This window comes from Centrocercus urophasianus, unplaced genomic scaffold, assembly GCF_019232065.1.
Source record: "Centrocercus urophasianus isolate 14NV4802_14NV808 unplaced genomic scaffold, USGS_Curo_1.0 seq_12, whole genome shotgun sequence".
NCBI classification, from domain to species: domain Eukaryota; kingdom Metazoa; phylum Chordata; class Aves; order Galliformes; family Phasianidae; genus Centrocercus; species Centrocercus urophasianus.
The window spans coordinates 26,655,685-26,673,885 of NW_024884364.1; the positions used below are offsets into that span (position 1 = coordinate 26,655,685).

The 18,201-nt window shown below is 37.6% G+C and overlaps 1 protein-coding gene across 1 annotated transcript in view; it reads right to left on the reverse strand.

Moving 5' to 3' along the window:
- Window positions 1-2,929: 2,929 nt before the first annotated feature.
- The window catches only part of ADAMTS5 (ADAM metallopeptidase with thrombospondin type 1 motif 5), a 43,731-nt gene continuing 28,459 nt past the window's right edge, over window positions 2,930-18,201 (reverse strand). The window contains exons 4-8 of the mRNA XM_042810037.1: window positions 13,776-14,059; window positions 12,142-12,325; window positions 11,534-11,709; window positions 10,096-10,271; window positions 2,930-6,852 (exon numbers count right to left, since the gene is read on the reverse strand). Coding sequence (XP_042665971.1) covers window positions 6,282-6,852; window positions 10,096-10,271; window positions 11,534-11,709; window positions 12,142-12,325; window positions 13,776-14,059 — 1,391 coding nt within the window. The 3' untranslated portion in view covers window positions 2,930-6,281. The remainder of the gene's footprint in view (window positions 6,853-10,095; window positions 10,272-11,533; window positions 11,710-12,141; window positions 12,326-13,775; window positions 14,060-18,201) is intronic.

Here is an 18,201-nt window from a genome sequence, read left to right on the forward strand (position 1 = left end):
TGGCTGACATAGTAGTGCTCTAAAACTGTTAATTCTCTTTGATTAGACATATAGAAAAACGAAAAAGAAAGTCTTGTGACACATCTTGGTTTTCATAAGGTTCTGGTATTTCAGTCAAGTTGTCTGTAATGCACGAAGTGACACCAATGGAGTGTACAAAGAGGCACGTGAAATAAATTAAGAAATGAAAGCTGCGCTATCCTGTTCATCTTCCCTAGAACACCTCTCTTGTTTTATCTCATCTGATGTTACACAATGACCTGACAATAGAAGTGAAATTTAATTATTGCTACACAGGGGAACACATTGTCACCAACTTATTTGGAGTATATTATTTTGCAAATCTCATGAGATTTTATCAATGCATATATGCTTGACTGTCAAGGAGTACATTTTATACGATAAAACCATCTGAAAATTTCACAGTTCATACAGTAAATTGTGTAAACCAGTTCCTATATATTAAAAAGAGAAATTATGCTGTTACTTAAAGTGGTTTGAGTTTTAAGCAGCTCCTGCAAAGGCAAGCGATGTAATGAAGTTACTCTGAATTTACGTAGGCATAGCTGAAACCAGTGTAACTATTCTTCCCCATGAATGGGATTAACGCAAACCCAAATACTCATTTGTGTGCATACAAATGTGGATACAGTCATACGTACACATGTATACACAAACACACACGCACACAAAAAAACACATTTCCATGTAGGCACGGTTAAGTTCTATGTGTACATTTGCATGTTTCAACAAAGACTATGTAGGATTCCAGTTGATATGCATGGAAATACTTGAAATATCCTTACGGCTACTGTGAGACTCTACAGACAAATCTCAGGGCAAACAACACTGAGAGCTTTGGTTTCAATCTGTAACTCTACTGTGTGCAGAGTAGCTAGACACTGTCAAATATTTGGTACAGAGTATCTGGAGAGAAGTTCTCCAGCCACTCACTTGCATTAACAATGTGTTTGGGGCTTTTCAAATGTTGTATGCCTTATCACTGAATACTGCCACTTGTAATACAATCTTGTAAACCTCAGAGCTGCATCATGTGATGCCAGTTGAGGACCTGAAAATTTGTCTCAGCTTAAATCATTAACAGTATGTGCAATAAACCAGAAATATTTGCATTGGCAATGCCATTTCAAACAAAAATGTTGAATTAGCTTTACTATACAAATTAGCATTCCATGCACCCACAGTAAAAAAAGACTACTGAAAATGTTACCAATGGTAAGTATGGGTGCAACTCTATAAAAATGAATCAGTTAACTAAAAGGAACACAGGCCTCAAAATCAGTAACTGCGTGGTCCTATTTATTTATTTATTTATTTATTTATTTATTTATTTATTAATTGCAACCTGGGCTTGAAGAATCTAACTTTGCTTCATACCATGGGCTCTGTCTTCCTCAGTGAGAAAGAACCGCGCAGCTTTTGTGATCACAAAGAGAAACAGTGACATACCTAAACATTCTGCTGAAAATCCACAATTACCAATGTTTCAGCTGTATAAGGCTTCTTTAAAGCTCAGCCCAAAGATCATCAAAGTGAGAAGGCTTATTGCTATTTCCAGGTGTTTTGGAGTGGGCTTTAATGGAGGAAGCGTCACCCACTGGCCTTTATAACTTCATCTGAAGCCTCATGGTTGGCTCTGGCTGTTCCATAGGGCCTGGACAGTAGCAAACATTGGGTACAGAGGATGAGATGGAATGTAACTTGTGTGAATATGGGCACTGATGAGGAAGATATCCTTTTATAGTTTGAAATAGATTTTTTGTCATCTGTCGTGCTACCCTTACGGAGAAGTGGTTAGAAAAACAATTTGTATTGTTAAGTCAATTGATAGTATGGCTTTGTCTATACTACATGTTTTTTTTTTTTTTTTTGTTTTGTTTTTTGTTCTTTGTTTTTTACCTCACAGCCCAGCACAGTTTCCTTCGAGCTTAGCAGAATTTGGACTAGACAAAAACTAGGAGTAATCATATACTGTTATTTTCATGGAAATACTGGGAATGCATGCTTGGCTGGCTTTTTATTTGTGTCTCACTGCCTGACATGGTGCAAAGAACTAGAGTAAAACGAAGAAAAACATTGCAAAGCCTTACAAATTGTGCTTTTGACATTTTATAGCTATCATAAATAGATATATAAGTATATAAAAGATGAAAAAATTGAAAAGGTAGCTTTTATAATGGTTCACTTTTCATAAACCAAATCGTACATCATTTAATCTGTAATTGCAGAGAGGCACACAAAACAATTTCTCTGTAGTGATTTCACTTAAACATAAGAAGCTGCATGAGAGAATACTCACTTGCCACCCTGACAACTCAGAGAAACTTCATTTACATGGAGAGGAATCCCATTTACTGCAAGCCTGAGCTTTCTCCCATTGACGCAAATGGTAAGGCTCTTATCAACCTAAGTGGTAAACTACTAAGGAGCAGAACACAATTGCACATGCCTATATGAAGTGAGTCTGTTGTTTAGAATGTGGGTTTTTTTTTTTTTTGTGTTTGTCCACAGACTTCTATGACTGAGATATTTTAGAACTGAAGTGTAATGAGGAGGTTTGAGCATCAGGTGTCATGAACTTCTCTAAGAAAGATGGCAGCAGAAAAGGAATATACATCTATACAGTGTGCACACACGTATACACATATATTCCTGTCCCATGCAGAAAGCTTTCTAAATAAAAACAAACAAAAAATAACCAGTGCCATACATTATGTAAACTCAACACAAATTTGAAGCATAAATTAAGAGAGCAAGAAAGAGAGACAGAGATGATAGCAAACATTTTAAATAAAGAATTTGCACAATTGATATTTTTGTTAAATAAGAATAAATAAATTCATTACATCCATTCACATACTAGTTGTAAAAACAAATAAATTATTTTATTTTTTTTTCAGTGCTGAGCTTTTTTTTTTTTTTTTTTTTTTTTTTTAATACAATTGTTATTAATCCACAAGATTATTCCCTCTCCCCTTGTGATAAAACTGTTTCCACAGGAGGGCAGACAAACTGAACTTCATGCATACAATCAAACTGCAAATGAAAGGCTTTTTTCTAAGTACACTGTCTCATTCGAAAAGCAGGTAAAAAGCCACAGATTCAAAAGGGGGTCCAATCTAAGGCACTGGAGATGTGTCCCAAAAAGTCTACAGTGAATTTAACAATGAAGCTTGCTTATTTCTGTATTCTGGGCTTCTGAGACAGTGCCTCTATCCATTGCAAGCATTTGATGAATCTTGTTTGGCAAGACTCAGTAGTAACGTAAACAGTGATGTAACAGTATGACCAACGAGGAATTTAGTTAGAAGCACTAGTTGTAATGGCAAATTCACATACCTTGCACCAATTTTTCATTCATCAGTTACATGAAGTAGGTATAAATTAAAAAAGCAAAGCTGGGGATTGCAGTTTGGTAACAAAGATCAGCTAAAAAGCAAATGTTGGGTATAGCAGGCTGCCCTAGTTCACCTTACACTTTTAGGATAGCTTCCTTAGTCTGCTCCTTTCCATTAGGCTGGATGGGGCTCTGAGCAACCTGATCTAGCTGTAGATGTTCCTGCTCATTTCAGGGGAGTTGGACCAGATGACTCTTAAAGGTCCCTCTCAACTCAAACAATTCTGATTCTATGATTTTATATAAAAGCAACTTCTTTTTGCCCATTTCCTTCACTACTACACTGGTGAAAATGGAAAAAATCAGTATAGTGGTTTGCTCTTGCATTTATTTACTTTTTATAAATAGATTCTTTCTATGAAAAATTCTTGATCTAAAGAAGATTTAAAATTTATACCCGTTTATGGTATTACTCTCCTGGAGTCTGAATAACATCCAAAAGCCTTACTCATTTTGTTGAGTACATAATAAATTATTTCTATAACGCAAACACAAATACTTGCACATTCTGTCTCTATTCTGATACAACACAGGAAAAATAAATGCCAATTAATTCAGCAGCTGCAGGCCTGGACAAACATCAAATCTATGCTCCTTATCTTTCCACTTACGATGGTTTCTACTTGTTATGACCTTCCTTAAGAGCCCTAGAACATGTGTTTATACATATATAAATATAAAAATCAGTTTACTTGAAAGGAAAATAAGACACTTCCAACATGATTTTATAAGGTAGAAAAGACATAAGCAATTTCCAGAACTCTGCAAATATTCAGAGCCTTGATTTAAGTTCTTAGGTTGGCATGAGTTGTTGAGTAGCCAACTTTCCTTAAGATCCATGTTTTTCATTTTTATTAGGAGGTCACACATTCTCGAAAGCTGAAGATGACTAATAACATTCCTTTGCAGTTCACTTTTAAAGAGGAGACCCTGTCCCTTTTAGTGTTTACTTAGAATAGAGTACAAAAACAGATATTTCTCCAGGTTTCAACTCGTTGATGTAGCAACTCTGTGCTGTTTTAAAATCATCACATGCTTTCTAGAATTCAAATAAACATGCCAGAGTTGCAAAAACATGTTTATGTCAGCCTGGAGTGAGACCTGCCCTTCTTGCAACACAAACAAGATTTCTTTTCTGATTTCATGACCGGGATTTTCTGAAGAGCCTGAAGCCTGGGGAAGTATAGTGCTAAGTACCAGTGACTCACAGCTGTGTCTGAAAATCTTCCTGCACTCATACTCTCCTGTGTTGACAAGCTGAGAAATAAAAGATGGATGGAGTTCTACCACCTTGTACCTGTCATCCTAGGGTTTAATTCAAAGCCTGTTGATATGAAAGGAAGCAATTCTAACAAGTGTTGGTGTGGACTCCCCACATGTTACCTGCATATGGTGAAATGTCCTTCCTCAGTCACTAACTTCCACCGGATAGTAATGGGATTCAGAAGCTGCTCTCAAGGGAAATTAATACTAACTTCTGCCTGTACTGTGGAAATAGTTTTATTGATGTTGGGCAAGTCCTCCACATCCTGATGTGGTTTGACTTCCTACTGACACCTCTCCCTCCCAAATGTGGTAGATGTACAAAACATGAAAATCAAACAAACAAAAAACCAAACAAAAAGACAAACAGTTACAAACTTCTGCTGGTAAGATGAATACCAGAGTTAGACATGATGGACAAAAAAGTGATAAAATATTAACTGCTTGCTGTGTTTTTTTGACCTTTATAGCCTCTTCAAAAGATGTAGGTACATTACACATTGTTAGATTCAAGGTGGAAGCCATAGAGAAAATAACAGAGAAAGCAGTTGAACATAGCCTCAGAATATCTGAGTTAGAAGACACTTGTTTATCATACCTGTAATTTTTGGTTCTCTAACTAGTTCTACAAAATACAGTATGCCTTTATTTTTTGGAAAGAAGGAGCTAGCAGCTATTGTTCAGCAACAACAGGGATCCCGCGCTGTGACAAAGTTGGAACTAGTGGAGGGTTTACCAAGAAACAGGTACACAGATTCTTTCAGGCAGACAAATATTACTCCTATGTGTGTCTGACATACTCATGGTAAGGAGCTGCTGATGGTGCTGGTATATGAGCAATGCACCTGTGGGGATCCTTGGTCTGCACTCTTGCAGAGCTCCTCTGAGAATTTCTTGGTGGAAACACAGAATTTGTCATAGAATTATGATCTGCTATCAGGAAATCCCTAGAACAAACATGCATTTCCCTTTGTCAAAATCAAATTACTTTTTAAAACCAGCAGCAAGCTCTTCATTTTCCAGTAAAAAATCTGCAGCCGTTTCTGAAGGCTGGACCAAAGTCCACGAGGGCTGCAGATATACTTTGGTCAATCACTTTGCTTACATAGCTTGTCTTTTGATTTTTTTTTAGTAGAACCAAGTGATATAAAGTGACAAACCAAATCAAATGTATTTACAAAATAGCATAAAATAAGCTTCCGTGGTATCATGGGTACAGGTGACATTTTCTAAGGACATACTGTATTAGAGGTAGGTGAAAAAGGGGAGATGATTCTGTAACCTTCAAATATCCCAGGATCCTCCATTTGCTAGTTTTTCTTCTTTTTCATTATTTTATTTTATATTTTTGCAGACACAGAGGGCTTATAGCAACTTTAATGCTTTTTTTTCCTTTTTTTTCAAACAGATCAAGATCACCCTACTATTTTTCAAAGCAGTGCACATCTTCATTTGGTCCAAATAGGCAGATTCTGCCCATAATTTGAGACTTTATGTAAATTCACTGAAGCCTTTGCTTCTCTCTGTCTGGGCAGACCTAATACCAGTATGTCAACAATGGCTTCATCAAACCTCTTTTAAAGAAGATCACAACCACAGGTTAACACTTTTTCAACAAGCACTGTTTAAATGCTGACGGTCTCTGAGAGAGAAGACATCCTTTAGCCAGTTTTCCATGCCCGTCTTTGCACTGGACAGTTCTGGTGTGCCATCCCGTGTCACATGTTCGAGAACAAGAAAGCCACGGCCCTGTCACCCACCGGGGTTGTGTGAGCTGTGGAGCTACTTTGCTGCTGCTGCCACTGCCAGTGACAGAGTTAGTCATTTGCCCTTGCTTCTTTGGCACAAAGAAACTGTAACGGACGTCCACTGGTTGAGTTGGGTCAGTTGCAAGTATCTGCACTATAAGAACCTCCTTTGTGGCAGAGTGTCCCATTGCATGCAAGAAATCATCTTTGTGACTCCAGCCACTATAGTTCATGACAGTTCCGTTGATATCGATGATTGTTTCTGAAGTGGAGATCATATATTTTCCATTTACAAGGTACTCACCGTTTTTCTTTTTCAGGGCCAGGTAGGCAGTAAACCTGCTCTGGTCTTTAGTCTTGAATTGACGAACTTTGATGTGAGTTGCTCCTTCTGGGATTTTCACAATATCTGTGTAGCCCTTACTACAGAGGGGAAAAAAAGTAGTCAGTAGCTGCTGTGAAATAAAACTCAAGTCTTACTGCAAAGCCTAATGAAATCACCGGTAAGACACAACTTGCTTCATTTTTGTTCAGGCCCTGAATCCATCTGCCTTGAGGCACATTTGAGATTAATTTAATCAGGTTCCATTATTTGTCTTTTGTAACACTGTGTTCTTGAAGAAATTTCTACTGCACTTAATTCAAACTGCTTAATCTTCAGCTTCAGGAATGATTTCACATGAGTCAGATACAAGAGGAATGAAAAATAACAGATAGTTTATATATTTCAGCAAAGGGTGGGAGATATGAAATACGATGCACATTTTCCGTGCCAAGAAAAGATAATGAGATATGCACTGGTTACAGCTGTTTCTTGCTGTCTTTGCCATAATGATTAAGGAAAGCACGAGCAGAGTAACAGCTGGATAGAAGTACCTTGGGAACATTTAAAAATAATCTTGATCACTGAGAAAAAAATTGTTTACTTTGAAATTCATAATTCCAAAGATGAATTGTTCAGTGTCTAATAGAAGGTGCACTCAAACGCTTAATTTGCAGCATAAAGTTCTCTTAGTAGGTACTTATGAAATGCGTTAATGCAAACTTAGGAAGAGATATTTCACTTTTCTATTGAAAGTGACAGGCACTCAAAACCTGCAAGTGTACCAAACCTTTTACTATCTCAAGTGTGTAATTTGTTTTAACCACAGCGATACACAGTGAAGAAGGCTGAACGCTATACATAGCTATAGGTTACAAACTGGATTTTGGAAACATTTATTTTCATTTCTAAACCTGTGACAAAACCATTCTGCAAGTACCTTGTATCTTAAGTGCCTAGTGCTGAAACGGATTGGGGAAAGGAAACGAGAAAATAGACATCCAATGCAGGACAGCGACAGTCTCCTGGAATTGTTTAAAAAATGGACTACCACTTTCACAAATTTTGATTGCCCAATTAGGGACTGCAGAGACTAAAGATGAAATGCTTGTTCTATTCCCATGCTATTTCAAGCAGTTACAGGACATCTACTAAAACTCCTTTAATTTATCACCTCTCTAAACCTGAAGGGATATTGTGCAAATAACAAGCTGGGTGCCTCTGCTCCACAGCACTGCAGAAATACTTTTACTTAAAAGTTGCCAAAATAGCTCTGTTAAAACACGTTATTAAAGTTACAAAATCATCTGTTTAAAAAAAAAAAAAAAAAAAAATGCTAGAGAATGCAATATTCTCAGCAACATTCCATGGGCAAAAAGAAGCATGTGCAGCCTTAATTCCCCTATTTCCCAACTTCTGACTAATTAACTTTATGGCCATTTAAAAAAGTCCTTAGGAAAGAGTTTTTCAGGAGATTGTTTTTTTGATCATTTTAAGAGAAAAAAGACAATTAAGATTTTACTATTTTAATGTAGGGTTTCTTTTTAAAATCCCGCATAAAGGAATTATATCAAACAATTTCCCCATAAAAAAATAAATGAAAATAAAAATCAAGTTAAAACACACGTTACTTAGAGCTTGATTATTACTAAGTGAGACAACTATTTGAATGCAGCAAAGTCAAATTAGTATTTTACTCTCCAACTGGTCTCATTTCAGTTAAAGCCATGATTTGAGGAGTAAGATGGTACCTTTATAGGAATAATTGCAGTGGAATCCCACTGTTCCCAATTTTATCTACACTACAAATTTGGCCTAGTTAAAATTCATGAGGCTCTCTTGCATTTTTGCTGGAAACAGGACTGAAAAATAAGGGTTACTACTGAAGCACATGAAGTGTATGTCACACAGTCTTCTTTGTTCAGGCATTTCAGAATTTTCATTCAATATTTAATGTTCAATACTCATTCAATATTTACAAATTAGAAAAGATTTGGTTTATGTAAGTACCAAATTGGATAGAAAGTCGTTCTTTTTGGATGAGGTATTTCGGCCGTCCTTAGGTGAGTAATCATTGGTTTACCAGGAAGAAGATGTTATGGTTATTTTTATAACAAACTCACTTTTGAGGAAATTTTTGACTACTATTAATCAGTGTGTCAAAATGTATATAAATGAAAGGTCCTTTCAGGAGTCAAATTTCAAATTCTAATGGTGTTTCATGTATATGCAAGAATTTGTAAGACATAAATTCTATGTACATTTTAAAAGATGTTGTGTGCTGTGTATAAATGTTCAACTGAAAGTTCCTAAGAATAGGTCACTACAGCAGTCCAGTGAGACCTTGCAATCTATATAAACAGTGGTTAAAAAATCCTAATTCTTACACAAATCTTAAGGGAAACAAGAATACAGACAGAGGCAGACTTACTTGACATCAGTAATCTTGGTACAAAGCTTGCTTCTGCTTTGTAGAGTAAGGAAAAACCATGGGGAAGTTGCTTTTGTTTTACTTATATTAAGTTGTATCATACTTAAAAGCTGAACTCTGACAGAAAAATGGCTTATGGATGACTGCTGTAAATATTTTAATTTAAAAAAAAATATTTGTCCACCTGGAGATCAATATTATCCCAGTGAACAGTAAGGGATATAGAAAATGTCACATATAAGCCTGTGTGTACATCTGACATCTTGCCTAGTCACCTAAGCTCCTTGTATACTCAGCAGTGTGGAAAGAGATTTTAGGGTATAATCACTTTCAGCTACTGAGGATTACTTTTACAGCTGTGCTCTAATGCTGCCTACTTCTCTTCACCAACTATGCAAGGAATCTATGTTACTAAATGATGATATCTACTAGATGATATTAAACACACTCCCAGTGTGCCTTGCCAACATAGCATCACCTGGGAAACCTTGAGTTTTGGATACATCTAGATATACCTCTGACACCAATAGCTTTCCGATTAATCACTGTCTTCCCTTCTCCCTATCCTCTAAAAACCATATGCCATCTGGCATAGCAAGACTGGCAAACAGCAGACTGTGTGCTTTACTCTAGGCAGACTTCCTATGACTGGTTGCTCACCTGTATCACTAGTACTTTATGTCAGAAATGAACTGGGTGCAGTGTTTTGTCAGGTGATTATTTGCCAGTTTCAGGATATTGTTAAGAGGCCAGCTGTAAACATCTGAACAGTGCAATAAAGCACTGGCAATGTACACTTTTGCTTAATCTTCATATGACAGTAGATTGCATTTAGAGGAGGGAAGAATGAGGCACACAAGTAGAGCTACTATTCGCACAATAAGATACATTTACTAATACTCAAGATTAATACCTCTTTTTGGTGAAGGTTCCCATGACTTTTGTGCAGCTTGAATTATCTCCTCCACATACCCCGCATTTATCATACTGGAGCTTTGAACCAATGATGCCATCACAACCAGTTCGGATGCATTTTCCCCGGACACAGACTGAATTACTGTACGGCCGACATTCAGTACCATCAGTTACCTAGGTAATCAAATGCCTGTTAGTTAAAATTACCACTGGAAAAAAAAAAAAAAAAAAAAAAAAAAAAGTGCTTCTGTGTATCTGACTGGCAAAAAACCTTATTTTTGTCACCACAGAACAGATTTACTACCCTGACAACCCAGACTGAGTTTCTCTAACGTTCTCAGTGCCACAGCAGATGAAATTTAGCAAAGGTCTGAAAGCAGTGTGAAGCAAAGCAATAAAATGACCCAGACTTTAATGACCAAGTCATATCTTCCTAATAATAAGAGTACTTCACAGAATCACAGAATCACAGAATCGTAGGGGTTGGGAGGGACCTCCAGAGATCATCGAGTCCAACCCCCCTGCCAAAGCAGGCTCCCTACAGCAGGTCGCACAGGTAGGCATCCAGGCAGGTCTTGAACATCTCCAGAGAAGGAGACTCCACCACCTCCCTGGGCAGCCTGTTCCAGTGCTCCTTCACCTCATTGTAAAGAAGTTCTTGTGCACATTTGTGCAGAACTTCCTATGCTGCAGCTTATGTCCGTTTCCCCTTGTCCTGTCTCCACTCACCACTGAAAAGCATTTGGCCTCGCCACTCTGCCCCCCACACCTTAGATATTTATAGACCTGGATCAGGTCCCCTCTCAGTCGTCTTTTCTCAAGGCTGAACAGACAAGGCTGAACACTCAGCCTTTCTTCTTAGGAGAGATGCTCCAGGGAACTTGAGAATTTCAGTTCACTTCATTAATGCGTGTATACCACTTAAGAGGCAGAAAACTGCAAGCGTAGGCATGGAAGATATTTCAGTTCAAATTGTATCTGATATGACAGACTGACCACAAGTCACATCTATACGAATTGGCAAATTAGTTCTTAGTAACTGATTTTGTATGAGTTACTCCAGACATTTTTAATATCATTCAGGACAAAATTTATACTTCAGTTGTGGTGCTCTCTCTCATCCAGAAGACCTCAGACTCACAAATGAGTCTTCAGGTATAAGTCCTTTAGCCATGACTGAAAAGAAACTACTGCAGAGTGCCCTCACAGGCCTGTATTTTTATGGACTCATAATCTGAGGTATGGAAAAACTTGTCTAATTTTAGAGGTCACTTCTGGTCCTAATTTATAACCACTGAATGTCACCATTACATTTAATCACACAGCTAAATTTTTAAATCATATGATTAATGCATTCTTCCTTGGTGTAGGGAACTGTTTTTTAAGATAGAGGACACTTAACTGGAACACGAAATTACGATTGGAGATATCATTACCTTTTGAGAAAATACCACATAATAGCCCGTTCCTTTGGCTCGGCAGGTGAGCTTGCAAACATCTCCAGGAAGCACTCCAGCATACTTGGGGACCCATTCCACAAAAGTTTTGACACCCTTTGCATCAGACTGATAACCATTCCTTGCTTCACACTGCTCTTGTCGAAAAGATTTAGCTGTAGAATGATTCACATTATTAGTGACTATTTCAGACTATGCTGCACATATTATTATGCACCCCTATTATTCCAATTTCTTTTTAACATAACTTTTTAAGTTATGATACTTCACCTCTTTACTTAGAATAGGCCTTCAAATCCTGTAATTTTTTTAGAGCTTGGAAACCTTCCCATGACACAATAAGCTATGAAGGACTGAAGTTAGCATTATGATTCATCTTCTAGGACTGAAATTGCTTTACATTTGATTCCTTTTATTTATGAGGTCAGAGTGGGGATAAGGGAAGAATTGCCATATTTTAATAGTGATGAAATCTTCCTTGGTAAGCACACTTTAGAGAAACTACAACAGATCTTGGATGTTTCCTTTCGCAGTAGATGTTCAACATTTACTACCTAAGGACACAGAGGCTGGAGCAGCTAACATACCATTTGCTGGGCAAGGTGTGACATTACACGATCGATAGATGGCCCTCTTGCCAGTGCAGTACCGGCCGTTGTTTCTAGGAGCTGGGTTATTGCAGTGACGATAAGCAAACTGAACGCCTCCACCACACGTACGGGAGCACTGTCCCCAGGGTCCCCACGACCCCCAGTTACCATGGCTTGATGCCTGAAACATATGAAAAGTGGGAAGTAAGGACATCAACATCCAAGTGTGAATAGGTGCTAAATCTCAAAGACATTGTTAATGTTTTCCCCCAACTGAAGGTGTTCCCTTGCTCATTTTGTCAGGGATAAAATGGTGTTAGGAGCCTTCTTTCTACCATTGAAATTAGTTTATTTTATCTGCAGAATTATGGCATCTGATTTGGCACTGATTTGCCACCAACAGGCCCCATAAACCATCTCCAGAAGATTATAAGGCTGTCTGTGAATAATAAACACAATTATTATTCTAAGTAGGTATTGCTCTGTATTATGAGATCTAGCTTATGTAAGCAAGCATTCTTAGCGATATTTGAATGCTGACTTCTAAAGGATGAGCTAAAACGATCCCTTACATTGATGAGTTTTGTTTCCAATTATCTACTTCATACATATACTACAGATATGACAAAATATTCATAGTTTCACCATACACTCAAATTACATGAACAGTATTCTAAATCTAAAATTAGGCAATTGCTTCTTCTTTTCACTTTGTGAATAAATCAGACTGTATTTCAGAGTGTTTTAAAGGCAGGAAATGAACACATAAATCAAAAATTTGGGCAGTGAAAGTGAAGAAGCACTGAACCAGCAGCTTAACATTTCAAGAATACTGGCAAGAGAGTGAGCATTCGGATATATATTACAATTCTGCCAGTTTGACTCTGTAGCATATTCCAACAATTAATTGATACTGCACGAAGAAATATACCAGTCTATAAAGAAGAGTGTTACAAAGGCTGCTGCTTTATTTGAATGACTCTTGTATTTTGTAAATATCTTCACAAAGCTCTACAGTTCTGTATCTCTCCTGTAGGTATAACAGAAGGAGCAGTGCTTTGTATTCCCAGTTAATTTCAAAGTATCTGAACTGCACAGCGGACAATTATAACCCTTTTGACTCTCATGAGCCTCTTCAGGGGTATTAAACCAACAGACGGAACTCCTTCATATAGGTACAAACTTGGCTGCTCTGGAAATTATATCCTAGATGAAATCCATCAATTTTTCTCTTCCCTAGAGTTAGCTCTCTGGAGACTTTTAGATGAGGGTTGTAAACTAAGTTTTCATATCTAATTTGCCTCAGAGTCCATTGCCAAGAAATCAGGAAGCTGTGAATCATTCCTTGCCAGTCTGTCCATGCATCCTGAGACCTGCCTTATTGAATGGGTGTCTTCTAGTTAGAAGTGATGCTCCCAGTTTTCCAGGACTGTAGGCTTCCAAACTTCAAGAAGAAAACATGCTTCCTGAAACTCAGTAGCATTTTTCCTGTATCCTTCACCAGTAACACTCCAATTACATGCTAAAAAATAAGGCAGCTTTCAATCTGACTTTCATAATAAAGTGCCTTTCACTCCTACTTTGAGCATTACGTCTTCTAAGGTTCCCTAGAGTCACAGCTGGTAGCTTACCGAGTAGTATTTCTTCTTGGTTTTGTCAACACATTTTCCCTGGAGACAGATCCTCCCTTTTCCACATGGTGTTCCTTCCACAGCAGGCAGCTTCTTAGTCAGACACACCATTTGACCTTGACGAACAACTGCACACCACAAGCGAGAGCACACATCCATCCCAGGACACACTGTATATTCAGGTCCAAATGCTAATTTGCACTGACGAATGGCATCATAGGTTTGTCCTGGAAGCTCCTCGGGGCCCAGGATCTGCTTTCTTGGTTGGTCCAGCAAACAGTTACCTAAAAGAATAATCCAAGCTATTGTTACTTATTACCTACTTTTTCTGCAGTGTTGTATCTGTCGTTCAAATTAGGGAGACCGATAACGACAGCAGACCTCATTTGAAGGACATTGATGTCATTGGAAGTGCTCTCTGAGGTGTCATTAGGCTTTGTATGAGCTTATCGTACTGCAACTGTGGTCTCTCCCTGCAGCATACCAGGTGTCAAGCTATTTCCAATTCAAGAAAATAAGTGTAAATAAGTTTTATTCAGGTCCCTTTGGTCTTCCATTCTGTCTTCCTTTATTTGGTTTCCACTCCATCAATTTGTGCTTTACAAAATGATCAAGAAGAGTCCTGGCAGAGCAAGCAAAGCGCTCATTTGAATTTTGAGCCAGAACATCACACATGGTAATGCTACTAAAGCAAAGTCTGAAATTCAAATTACAAAATGCAGACCGCGAGGCACTTAAAAACAAATAAATAAATAAATGCATCCCCCTACAAAACCACACACACAAACAGAAGCAAACAGATCAAAGGAAAAATATAAATAGAATATCAAATCTAATGTTGGCGGTAAATCTAGACTGGGCTTCCCTTGTAAAGAATGATACTTGGCTGCTTCTAGAATTAGTTCGTAGAGGGCTATACATTTTATACAAAAATGCACAAGAAAACCACCCCAGAAAGACAAGAAAAAAAAACAGAATAAATATAAATTACAGAATTGAATATGTATGCTGATATATATTGCAGAAGTTAGAATTTGTCTGGCGCACTCTAAAAATGAGAATTCCCACTTTGCTTCTAGAGGATCTACTAACAGATTTTGTTTACTATTGAAAAATTTGGTTGTTGACATACAGAACTATTTATTGAGCGTAAGCTATTTTACACCCCATGAAAGGGGTATGTGGTCTTGGCAAACTGCACTTATTCTTGGCCAAAATAACTTACCACAATTTACATACTTTGCAACCTATACCGGAATTCTTCAGATGGATCATGGGTGAAAAAATGGTCTTTAAGAATTCCACTGTTTAAACTAAATGAATTAAAATCACACCAAATACCCCATGAGTCTATAGCTTGTGTTTTCCCTCTAAAATTGCAATTTTTCCTTTTTTACTCTTAAGACTAAGACCAACTCTTCAAATCAACCAAAATTTCATTCTGCATCATCACTTACTACCAAAAAACTATAACGCTGTTAAACTTGTTCTATCTGTCCTATGCTTACCATGATTTACCTTAGCCTTATTTTTGATCTGGATTATGCTGACATTTTTAATAAAGACAAGGTGTGCAAATGCTAATTGATGATCTGGGTACCATGAAATAGAAAATTAATGGTATTAATGGAGCATTCAAATCCGTTTAGAGTGTAAAATATTCAAGACATGGTGAAGAGTGAGGAAGCACAGATGTGTTTTTTCTTTTCTGAAGTTTCTGAAAACTAAACCACTGGCAGTACTTGCTGTCAAAAATATATTATGTAAAAGCAAAGAACAGCAATTCACTACATTACAGCATATAGAACACATATGTACTACTATTCCCACTTTTTGTCCTGAGTACCAAAAAACATCTGGGTGCCCTGGCCTAATGCAACATTCTTGACTGATGACAAAGTTAATCAAGCCATTTCGTTCTCATTCTCTCTCCTCAGTGTTATATATGTACAATACAGCCTTGGAAGGCAGAATAAAATCTGTGCAGGAAGCAGATAACCAGGATATAAATTAATTAAAACAGAAATAGTCCTTTTTTCAGGTTACAAAGAGCACCAAATAGTCAGACTAAACACAATAAACTGTAGGCAATCATACCACAGCCTAGTGGTTGGCATGACAATAAAGGCAATTAGTATCTTACAAAGGGTTGGCTAAAAGCAGATGATAATAAATGTCACTGTCTTCTGGACACTAATTGAGTATTTTCTTCCTAAATGTGAAATTGCTGTCTGGGGTCATCTTATAAGTGTAAAATAAATGGTGATATGATGACAGTGATGATTACAATTCTCAGAGTGGGCCTCTGGAGACTGGGAATCAGCACCTTGATCATTCCCAGACCTCCTGGTTGACCTTGGATGAGGCATTTCTATTGAAATTTATTTAGCTGACCATAAGTAGATGTAATGCTGGTGTCTACAATTGAGTCAGCAGTCAGATATTTCACTGCCTAGTACAAACACATGAGCTTGTGGTGTAATTCAGTACCACTAATACAACTGCTGGCATTAATCAAATCACTGATACCATTAACCAGATCCCTCCATGCTGTGGTGGGAATTAAGCACCCACGTTAAGCACAGTTACCTGCATAGTAAAATACATAGTTATCTACATAGTGCACTTTTTATGTGATGAGTCCATATCCCAACATCGCTTTCCAAATGTATTAAATAGGAACCTCAGCACCTAACAAAAGGCAGCTACAAAATTAAAGTTAAGGTTATGGAGCCTTTTAAGGCCATGTTGGATTAGACACGGAGCAACTTCCAGTGGGTAGCAAACCTGCCTGCAATAGGGGAGTTAGAAATAGATGATCTTTAAGGTGTCTTCCAATCTAAGCCATTCTGTGACCCTGTGATTCTTGCCATTGAAGCACTACAGGTGAATATCTGTATCTATAGGGGAAACATAAAGGTTTGAAAAAATACTGTTCTATTACAGAATAGTGCTCACAGATCCAGGTTTCTGGATATTCACATTTCATTATGCTTAGCCATAAGGAGCAGCATATGAAGTACTTCATTTATCTGCTTCGTCACACAAATACTGACATGCCTGGTTTGTCACAAAGCACAGTTCATAAGCTCATGCCCATTCACACCAAATGCAGACTGCTTATGCTTTGTATGAAAGATAGAGCTTCCTGTGACTACACAAAATCCAGTCAAAACACCTTAAAAGAAAGCCTGGTATAAGAAGGTCTGTATACTCTCATTCTTCTGTTGTATCTGCTATTTTGTGCCTTCTTTGCCTACATTATGTCTGTGGCAACGCTCAGAATTACACCTGAATGGTTAAACTTAATTTTCTCTGCTAGCAACACTTGAAAGGTAGAGGAGTTTCCTCTTTCAATGGGAAGATGGCAGGAAAGCATCTTCTCAAAATGAAAAAGAGAGGGAAAGTAGTGTAACTACATGGCAATACATCATCCACGGCTAAGGAGAAAAAAAAAAAAAACCAACTCAAAAAGCAGACACATGCTCATTCTGAAAGAAACATGGAAATATGGCACATTTGCACTGTCTTATTATCAGTCCAAAGCAGCCTGAAAAGTGTCGTCATGCTCTACCAGGGTTCTCTGGGCTTGGGTACACTCGGTGTACATTACAAATGGGAATTACAGCTATGGATTTGTTCCCTGGCTAGAAAATAAAACCAGAAGGAGTTCCATGCCTAAAATAAAACACGTACTCTCAGCAGGATAATTTGAACAAACTGCCGTTTAAGTCATTGGCCTTAGTCCTTATTTCATAGATAGTGTTTGTGTTCAGTCAGGACAAATCTTTTACTTAACATCTAAAAATTGATAAACTTCAACAGAAAAGGATCACTAATTTAGACAAGGTCTATGAGGAGCTAATCTATCAAGAAAACACATTTCCTAAACCCTATGCTTTTGAAAGCATACCAATAACATCACTACTAAAACTAATATGCAGACAAGACCAGAGGCTCACATTTTTCATGAATTATTTCATTCCATTAGTAAGTCTTTGGGACTACATGCCTGTGTGGTAACTACTCATGAGTATCAGAAATGGCAATATATCCTAACCCATTTGTTAGTAAGCGGACAGATTCTAAGCACCTCTTGTGCAGGAAAGAATACATGACTTTGTGAAAAGTATCAGAAATAGAGAACTGCTAAAGTTGTACAGGAAGTCAACACAGGCTGAACAAGGAGACCACAATGCAGCTCTGAAGGATTTGAAACTCCTACCCTCTTCTACTGAAAAAAATGACAGAATGACTTTCTTACACTCGTGGGATAGATTATACTCTCTACAGGGTCAGTGAATACATACTGTGAAACTCCCAGGTGAGACAAAAGGGAGTGAATGCAACTAAACTCAAAAAGGAAAGGTCTCTTCGTATGTCGAAACTCACTTGGTAGTATTAAGTCAATGCCAGAGCATTATGG